This window comes from Henckelia pumila, unplaced genomic scaffold (genome assembly GCF_033568475.1).
Source record: "Henckelia pumila isolate YLH828 unplaced genomic scaffold, ASM3356847v2 CTG_461:::fragment_3, whole genome shotgun sequence".
Lineage (NCBI taxonomy): Eukaryota > Viridiplantae > Streptophyta > Magnoliopsida > Lamiales > Gesneriaceae > Henckelia > Henckelia pumila.
In genome coordinates, this window is record NW_027331831.1 from 15,042,253 (window position 1) to 15,052,384 (window position 10,132).

General features: G+C 47.1%; 1 protein-coding gene across 1 annotated transcript; it reads left to right on the top strand.

The window, feature by feature from the left end:
* The first annotated feature begins 1,252 nt into the window (after nt 1-1,252).
* Nucleotides 1,253-4,224, top strand: LOC140872050 (uncharacterized). Its single transcript, XM_073274784.1, has 2 exons — nt 1,253-2,633; nt 2,876-4,224. The coding sequence occupies exons 1-2, from the start codon at nt 1,253-1,255 to the stop codon at nt 4,222-4,224; spliced, it is 2,730 nt and encodes a 909-aa protein (XP_073130885.1).
* The last annotated feature ends 5,908 nt before the right edge of the window (nt 4,225-10,132 follow it).

Here is a 10,132-nt window from a genome sequence, read left to right on the forward strand (position 1 = left end):
GGTTCTTGACTAGGAAGGTAAGCGTAAGATCTGGAGCCCTCTCCTATAAATACCAGGTTTATTTTAATTGTTTGGATCCTAATTTTTCACTCGTGTGCACACACCACTCTCTATATTTCGTTATCCTAGCATCTGACTTGAGCGTCGGAGGAGATACACCGGAACACCTTCTGCCCCCCCTTAACACTCTTGTTTGTGGTTTCAGGCCAGCAGCAGCTCATCATTCATTGGAGGAGTTTCGTTAGCTCATCCAGGGAGATCACTTTATTGAGGTATATCAATTGGCGCCGTCTGTGAAAAACTTTAAGATAAGGCGTAGATATGGCGGGAAGAGGAAGAGGAAGAGGAAGAGGAAGGGGAGGAGAGAATGTGGCAAACATGACTGTAGATCAGCTCAGCCAGTTCATCACTCAAATGGTGCAAACGGCCATGGGTCAGAATCCACCACCTCCTCCCCCTCCACCCGGAGGTCAGCCAAACCAAATGGATGCGGTGTGGGAAGAGATTAGGAGATTGGGTCGGCAAGTTGGAGGCCGGCCTGGGCCTATACAGAGGGAAAGCCCTTTTGCTCGGGCTATTCTAGATGAAGAACTCCCTGCGAATTTTAAGCAACCCACTTTAGGGGAATATGATGGGAGCTCAGATCCAGAGGAACATTTGGGAAGATTTGAAAATGCAGCCCTGTTGCATAGATATTCGGATGCAATTAAATGTCGGGTCTTTCTCACTACTCTGGTGAGGTCAGCTCAGCAATGGTTCAACCTCTTACAGCCTGGTAGCATCCGGAGTTTCAATGACTTTAGCTCAGCCTTTTTACACCAATTTGCGAGTAGCAAAAAATATTTGAAGACTTCTCTCAGTTTGTTTAATCTGAAGCAATCTGAGGTGAAACCCTTAAGGGAGTATGTTCAGCGCTTCAATACAGCAGCTCTGGAACTACCTGCTGCCACTGCTGACACTTTGGTAAACTCTTTCACTCAAGGGTTGAGGGGAGGAGAGTTTTTCAAGTCCTTGGTCAAGAATCCTCCTTTGACTTATGATGATCTACTTAGTCGAGCTGAGAAATATGTGAATTTGGAGGATGCACAAAGGCAAAGGAGACAGGAAGGAACATCTGGGAGTAAGCCAAGTAGCAAGTTAGGAGCAAAGGTAGAGGGGAAGGCAGAAGTAGGAAGAAAGAGGGTTGCAAAAGATAAACAGGGCTAAGGGACCTTACCCTTACGTACCACTCTCGGTAAGCCTGGAGAAGGCAATGCAAGTATGTGAGGATAGACGAGCACTTGTGAGGCCCCGAAATGCTGAGAAAGGCCCGCGGTTACCGTCATCTGACAAGTTTTGCGAATTTCATCAGGAGTATGAGCATATCACTAATGATTGCCAGAGGCTAGGTGAGGAGGTTCAGAGGATTATGTATGATGATCCTCGAATCAGAGCTGAGCTGACTCGAAGAGCAAATCCTCCTCGCCAAGGCCGAGCTCCACAATGGAGGAATCAGAGGAATGAAGTTGGAGGGAATCAAGGTGATCATCAAGGAAGAGCTCCTCAAAATGGTCAGGAAGAGAGGGTTCAACAAATTGCAAATCACCCTCATAGGGGTATGATCCATATGATTTCAGGGGGCACTACGGATGGAGATTTAGGAAGGGCTCGCAAAGCTCACGGGCGTAGGTTGGAAAATTTTGAGGTGAATTCTCAGCTCAGCTGTCCTACTGATCCGAACATCAGTTTTGGAAGGGAAGATTTAAAGGATGTGGTGGTACCTCATAATGATCCCTTATTGGTCACCTTGACCATAGCCAATTATGATGTGGCTCGCATCTTTGTGGATACTGGGAGCTTAGTGAACATTATCTTCAAAGAAACCCTTGACCAAATGAAATTGGAAGGATTTGAGTTGGACCCAATCACCACGGAGTTATATGGGTTCACGGGTCATGCTTTGCAACCGTTGGGACATATAGTGCTCCCATTATCTCTTGGAAATGGAGAGCAGAGAGTAACCAAAATGGCTTGCTTCACTGTGGTGGATGCACCATCCTCTTTCAATGGAATATTGGGACGCCCTGCCCTGAGTTATTTTCGAGCCATGGCATCCACCTATCATCAGAAGTTGAAGTTTCCAAGTGGAAGAGAAGTGGGGGTCGTTCGGGGTGATCAAAAGGTAGCTCGGTTGTGCTATGTGAATGAGGTAAAGATTGATGCGAAGAAGAAGAGGAGGGAGGTAGGAATGGTTTCAGTAGGCAAGGCACCGAGGGTGTTTGGTCAGAAGGTGCTTCTGATGTCTGAAGAAGGTCATGAGAAGGTGGAGTTAAGCCCGGGAGCTCAGGTCGTTAAACTAGCTGTTGATCTCAACCCGTCGGTGAAGAAAAGTTTGGTTGATTGCTTGAAGAAAAACAAAGACTTTTTTGCTTGGTCTATATCAGAGCTCACAGGGGTTAGTGCAGAAATTATGGTTCATCGACTCAACACTCTTGTGGGAGTGAGGCCGATAAAACAGAAGAAGAGACACTTTGGATCAGAAAAGGATAAGGTCATTAAGAAAGAGGTGGATGAGCTCCTTAAGTCAGGACACATTAGGGAAGTGCAGTTCCCTACTTGGTTATCAAATGTGGTCTTGGTCCCTAAGAGCTCAGGCAAGTGGAGGATGTGTGTTGATTTCAGAGATTTGAATAAAGCATGCCCTAAATATTGCTATCCACTGCTTCGAATTGATCAGCTGGTTGACTCTACAGCAGGTCATCAGTACTTGTGCTATCCGCATATCAAGGGTATCACCAAATTCCTTTGGCGGAGGAAGATCAGGACAAAGTAAGTTTCACTACCTCTCATGGAACTTTTTGTTACAAAGTGATGCCTTTTGGTTTGAAGAATGCAGGGGTTACTTATCACAGGCTCATGGACAGAGTGTTCGCCTCCCAAATTAGCAGAAATGTGAAAGTTTATGTGAATGATATCCTTGTGAAGTCTCAGGATGATGTGAGGTTGGTGGCCGACCTTGAGGAGACTTTCTCAACTTTGAGGAATTATCGGGTGAAACTCAATCCGGAGAAGTGTGTATTTGGAGTCAGGGGAGGTAAGTTTTTGGGATACATGGTTACTGAGAGGGGGATTGAGGCTAACCCGGAGAAAGTGCAAGCCATCCGGTCCATGTCTCCTCCTCGCAATTTGCAGGAAGTTCAGAGGTTGGCAGGAAGGATAGCGGCTTTATCTCGATTCATATCAAGATCAGCTCATAGAAGTTTACCTTTCTTCAAGGTGCTTCGTAAAGCCAAGAAATTCGAGTGGGATGATGAATGTGAGAAAGCATTTGATGACCTAAAAAATTACTTAGCTGAACTCCTTGTGTTGGCTAAGGCAGTTCCGGGTGAACCATTGTATATCTACTTATCAGCTTTAGAAGCGGCAGTCAGTTCAGTGCTTATTTGGCAAGAGGTAACAACCCAACACCCTATTTATTTCTTCTCACATGCCCTTAAGGGTGCTGAGCTTCGGTATTCGGAGGTGGAAAAGTTAGCATTGACATTGGTTATGACAGCTAGGAAGCTCAGGACTTATTTCCTATCACACCCCATTGTGGTGCTAACTAATAGCCCTATTGGAAGGATATTGACTCGAGCTGATATTTCTGGAAGATTGGTGAAGTGGACTACGGAGCTCAATGAGTATGACATTCAGTATGAGCCAAGGTCAGCCATTAAAGCCCAAGCATTGGCCGATTTACTGGCCAAGACAAGACATATGGAAGGAGAGGATTTGTGGAAAGTATATGTTGATGGCTCTTCTAATAGTGAACGATGTGGAGTGGGGGTGCTTTTGATCTCCCCTCGAGGGGATGAGATCAGATTGGCAGTTAGGTTGGATTTTCAAACTTCCAACAACGAGTCAGAGTATGAGGCTGTATTAATCGGTCTCCGAGCAGCTAAGCAAGCTGGGGCAGCTCGGGTGCACCTTTACTCTGATTCACAGCTGGTAACTCAGCAGGTGAATGGATCGTATGAAGTCAAAAGTGAAAAGTTGAAGGAATACATGAGGGCGATAGAGGAAGCTCGGGGTCTCTTCGATAAGGTAATGTTTGAACAAATTCCGAGGGAAAACAATGAAAAAGCATATTCTCTTGCCAAGATGGATAGCTCACTTCATAACTGGAAGACCAGGGAAGTAGTCGTGCAAGTGGAATTGACACACTCTACTAAGCTCGCACCATTAGCTCAGGAAGGAGGATAGTGACTGGAGAAAAGAGCTCTTGGAATACATGGAGAAGGGTGAGTTACCGAGGGATCCGAAGAAGGCATATCGGTTGAAGCAGATGAGTATCCGCTTTGTGATGGTGGAGGGAGTTCTTTACAAGAGGTCATTCTCTGGACCTCTTCTCAAATGCTTGGGTCCTAAGGAGTCTAGCTATATTCTGAGAGAGATACATGAGGGGTGTTGTGGCAATCATTTAGGCTATTACTCTCTAGCCCGCAAGGCGCTCTTAGCAGGATACTTTTGGCCTACTATTTTAAAAGATGCTCTAGCCTTGGTGACCTCTTGTGATAGTTACCAATGGCATAACAGACTCCAACACCAACCAACAACATTGATGAAAGGGATAGTGGCTGCATGTCCCTTTGACCAGTGGGGAATTGATATTGTGGATCCTTTTCCTCCAGCCCCATCTCAGAAAAAATTCTTATTGGTTGCCATTGATTATTTCTCCAAGTGGGTAGAGGCGGAGGCCTTGGCGCGAATTACTGAAGGGGAAGTTCTGAAATTTCTATGGAAGAATATCGTGTGCAGGTTTGGGGTACCTAGAAAGCTCATTTCTGACAATGGAAGACAATTTCAGGGAGTTTGGGTACAAGCCTGGTGTAAAGAGATGAAAATTCAACAGCACTTCACATCTGTCCATTATCCTCAAAGCAATGGTCAAGTGGAGGTGACTAACCGGTCTTTGGTGCAAAGCTTGAAGACGCGCTTGGGAGAAGCCCAAGGAAATTGAGTGGAAGAGCTCCCTAGTGTGTTATGGTCATATCGTACTACACCGAGAATTGGGACTGGAGAGACTCCATTTAGTCTGGTGTATGGAAATGAGGCAGTCCTACCAGCAGAAATTGGAGAAGAGTCAGCTCGGATCATTTTCTATGATGAGAAAAATGGAGAAAGGAGAATGGAAGACTTAGAATTTTTTGGATGAAAAGAGAGAAGCTGCTGCCATTAGAATGGAGGCATACAAAAGCAGGATAGCTCGGTCCTATAATCGTCGGGTGCACAGGAAGGGATTCCAGGTAGGAGATTTGGTACTCAAAAGAGTTCAAGATGCGGATGTAGGGAAGATCGACCCTAAATGGGAAAGACCATACAAGGTGGTGATGAGGCAGAGTTCAGATTCTTACTACCTAGAAGATTCAAAGGGGAAGATGTTGAAGAGACCTTGGAGTGCTTACAATTTACGCAAATATTATTCTTAAATGTTGCAAGAACAATTTTCCTTTAAGTTGTAATTCATGCAAGCTACATTTTACTTTTATCTATAAGCAGTTACTCTTTCAAAAATATTGATGTAAACATGCCTCAGCTCATCACCTTAGTCACGTCTCTTAGGCCCCTGACTTTGGTTCAGCTCACTACCTTAGTCACGCCTCTTAGGCCCCTGACTTTGGCTCAGCTCATTACCTTAGTCACGCCTCTTAGGCCCCTAACTTTGGCTCAGCTCATTACCTTAGTCACGCCTCTTAGGCCCCTGACTTTGGGTCAGCTCACTACCTTAGTCACGCATATTAGGCCACTGACTTTGGCTCAGCTCACTACCTTAGTCACGCCTCTTAGGCCCCTGACTTTGGATCAGCTCACTACCTTAGTCACGCCTCTTAGGCCCCTGACTTTGGCTCAGCTCATTACCTTAGTCACGCCTCTTAGGCCCCGGACTTTGGTTCAGCTCATCACCTTAGTCACACCTTCTAGGCCCCTGACTTTGGTTCAGCTCGTCACCTTAGTCGTGCCTCTTAGGCCCCTAACTTTGGTTCAAGCTCATTATCCTAGCAAGCTCAACCAAACACAATCATTTTAACTTGAGCACATCTAGTACTTGGAGCAGGGGAAGATTAGGTCGGGAGCTCATTCAAGCTCTCGGGTAACATAAACCAGGTCAGGTCCGGAGCTCATTCAAGCTCTCGGATAACATAAGCCAGATCAGGTCCGGAGCTCATTCAAGCTCTCGGATAACATAAGTCAGGTCAGGACAGGAGCTCATTCAAGCTCTCGGGTAACATAAGCCAGGTTAGGTCGGGAGCTCATTCAAGCTCTCGAATAACATAAGCCAGATCAGGTCGGGAGCTCATTCAAGCTCTTGGGTAACATAAGTCAGGTCAGGTCGGGAGCTTGGACGTCGGAGCTCGGGAGCTTGGACGTCGGAGCTCAGGAGCTTGGCTAAGACTCCCCAGCATATTTGACAGCTCGGCTTGATAGCTCAGCTCGGGAGTTTGGCAGCTCGGCCATCTAAAGCTCATCTCAGCTAACCTTCGGGTGTTAGTTAATTTTTAAATATTTATCTTGCCTCCCTTCAGGAGCTCAGCTCAGCTCACCTTTGGGAGTTAGTTAATTTTTAAGTATTTATCTTGCCTCCCTTCAGGAGCTCAGCTCAGCTCACCTTCGGGAGTTAGTTAATTTTTAAATATTTATCTTGCCTCCCTTCAGGAGCTCAGCTCAGCTCACCTTCGGGAGTTAGTTAATTTTTAAGTATTTATCTTGCCTCCCTTCAGGAGCTCAGCTCAGCTCACCTTCGGGGGTTAGTTAATTTTTAAGTATTTATCTTGCCTCCCTTCAGGAGCTCAGCTCAGCTCACCTTTGGGAGTTGGTTAATTTTAAAATATTTATCTTGCCTCCCTTCAGGAGCTCAGCTCAGCTCACCTTCGGGAGTTCGTTAATTTTTAAGTATTTATCTTGCCTCCCTTCAGGAGCTCAGCTCAGCTCACCTTCGGAGGTTAGTTAATTTTTAAGTATTTATCTTGCCTTCCTTCAGGAGCTCAGCTCAGCTCAGCTCACCTTTGGGTGTTAGTTTATTTTTAAGTATGTATCTTGCCTCCCTTGGGGAGCTCAGCTCACCTTCGGGTGTTGGAATTATTTTCAATGTCTATTATGCCTACCTCAGGGTGCTCAGATCTCCTTCGAATGAATTGTTTCCAGTATTTATGGTGCCTCCCTTCGGGGAGCCCAGTTCATTTTCAGGTTAGCTCGGATGTGATTACGAAGGAAAAATAAGAGCATTCATAAAATAAAGAGAAAAAAAATGTGTGTTTACACCAGCAAATATACAAAACTTAATTGTTTTCATTTTCACCCTCCCCCTCCTTATCCTCCTCACCTGTGGTGGAGCCCAGGGCACACTTCTCCATATTCAGAAAGTGAAGGGGAGTCCCTTCAGGAGGGTAGCCGGCATCCTGGAACTGCTTGGTGCATCCTTCGAAACCTATAGCCAGGTAGCCATAAGATTTTTCAGCGATTGTGTCCATGAACTCCTATGATTCCATGAAGGCCGCCTTGAAGCCCTCTACTCCTTTTGCTAGCTCGGCCCGAGCTCCCTCTAGTTCCTGGGTAGCTTGGCCAAGCTGATCTTGAGATCCTTTGAGCTCCCCCTGCAGAGCCTCCTTTTGAGCTTCAGAGATCCGAAGGTCATTTTGGTGCTTTAGCCTCTCCGCTTGGAAGCCCATCCGCATCTCCTCCATCTGAGCTCGGAGGTTGGCTGCCTCTTTGTCATAAGAAAGGTTAAGGTCCTCTAGTTTCTGGTTCAGCTCAGCAACGTGAGCTTCATAACCCCGGGTGTCCCTAATGAGTTACTTCCTAGCAATGGAAGCTCGGAGAGACACCTCGGAATTTAGGGCGGCAGCCTAGCATAAAAAAAGACCAAGTAAACGAAGTTAAGAGCTGAGTGTAAAAATGCTGAGCATAAGGTATGTAGAATCCAGATCACCTCAGCGGAAGCAGTGTTCGAGCACTGCATGAGCTCAGCCCAGCCAAGGCTCTTAACATAATCGGCATCAGCTTGAGAAAGCATGTCCCGAAGGACTGAGCCGACTGTTGGAGTTGGGCCCACTCCCACGATTCGGAGCTCATCATGATACATTTCAAAGAAGTTGGATCGACACCGCACCACGGGGGTTTGGGGTTTCTCTGACCTGAACTGCCTTAGGGGAATTACCTCGGGAATGCTAGACTTCCCAAACTCTAGCTCCACCACCTTGGGGTGGGGACTCGATGTAGCATGCCTTTTTGAGCCCTTAGAAGGGGCGGATGAAGGCTCAGATGTGGTAGCAGCTCGGGGCAAAGGGGCCTTTGATTTGGCTGAGCTCCCTTCAGCCTTGCCCCCCGATGGGGCAACTGTCTTCTTCTTCTTGAAAATTCTCTTCAGGGCAGCGTCCATAACTCTTTTTTCTGGGAAAATAGGAGGGAAAGTCAGTTAAATGATAATAATGCCAATAAATGGGAGCAAGGCCGGGGGAAGGACCATACCTAAATTGCCGCGGACAGAAACATCCGCCGAGCTAAGCCCGTGGTGGCAGAGCAGATCTTCTGCCATAAGGGCAGAAATATCGAAGCACCTTCCCCCTATGGTCCTTTGGGCTCCTGTGAACAATTTCCCCTATCGGAAGCCCGGGGCAGGAACAGGCAAGAGGGGGGGAGTGTCCCTTCATCGGGAGCATATATCCCAATCATCAGTGGGGTGAAAAAAAAAAAAAGAGCTCTTCAAATTTTTGTTGGAACTAGGAGAGCCTTTGAAAAATTTACAATTGGGTCGGCATGAAAAATAAAAGGGGCCCTCCTCATGACGCTTGGGGAGTAAAAAATTACAGATGGTGAAACAACTCACTTCAAAACCTAAGGTCCTAAAAAGAACTATGAAGCTACAAAGAGTTCGAAAAGAGTTAGGGGTGAACTGCCCTAAGTGGAGCTCATAATAGCGGCTAAGCTGTTGAAAGATCAAGGGGAGGGGGAACCTCAGACCAGCTTCCAGCTGATCTATATAAAAGGTGTAATAGCCCATCGGAGGATGGTCGGCTCGGTCATCCAGATCAGGGATGATGAACTCATAGTCCTCGGGGGCGTGGGATAGAGCTCTTATTTTCTCCTCATCCGAAGCGTCTAGCTCAGAAGGGTACATCTCATACCATGGTACTGCGGGGGCCTCGGGGTCGTTGCCCAGGTCATCATCCCTAGCCGAAGCTGATGCGGGAGCAGGGTCCTTGCCCTTATGCTCTCCTGCTGGGGTGATTGCAAGGGAATCATAATGATCCACCTCAGCAAACACCCCATCCGAGCTCTCAGCGTGAGGGAGGGGTGAGGAAGCCATTAAAACGAGATAAGTGCCAACTTACGAGGGAGTCTCGGGAGAGAAAGCTAGAAAGAGAAAATGTGCAAGGGGAGCAAAAGTGAAAGTGAAAATAATTTTTACAGCGAGGCCTATTTATAGAAAGCCCAGATCAATTTAGGCCGTTCATTTTAGGACAGATGGACGGCTCATATTCTCTGGAATTCAAAAAGATACCGTTTCATAGTACTTGTCAGAATGACAGCGGGGCTCGAGGCTCGGCAGGACACCTTAGCTCGGCATTAGCTTAGGGTCATCTCAGAATAAAAACAACGAATTTCGAGTCTTTAACCTCAGTTCGACTTTCAAGGGGGGGACTTGTGATACCCCGGGAGGAGATTAGCTCAGCTCATCGATGACCCTAAGCTCCAAAGGCTATTATTTGACAAGCTACGATAGGGATAGGGATAGGGAGCTCGGCCTCGGCAGCTCGAGAGGTTGGGACCTAATCCAAGCCCTTTGTTGTAGTTCCCATGTCAGGTATGGGCCTTGGGAGTTCGGGAGATCGGCCAAGCTCCCCCACTATAATTACCAGCTCGGTTCTGGAGCTCGGCCTCGGGAGATCGAGAGCTCGACCAAGCTCCCCCACTATAATTACCAGCTCGGGTCGGGAGCTCGGCCAAGCTCCCCCACCATAATTCCCAGCTCTGGTCGGGAGCTCGAGAGCTCGGCCAAGCTCTCCCACCATAATTCCCAGCTCGGGAGTTTGGGAGCTCAGCTCGGCCCTTATGTCAGTAGGGAGTTAGATTGGTAGATTGGTTCAGCAACTTTGGGAGAGCAGCAATATAG

What these genes read in the sequence shown, in the direction of transcription:
- LOC140872050 (XM_073274784.1), top strand. Translation starts at nt 1,253, where the DNA reads ATGCAAGTATGTGAGGATAGACGAGCACTTGTGAGGCCCCGAAATGCT. An exon ending in CTTGGTCCCTAAGAGCTCAG is followed by an intron (nt 2,634 to 2,875) that starts GCAAGTGGAGGA and finishes TGAAGAATGCAG; the next exon opens with GGGTTACTTATCACAGGCTC.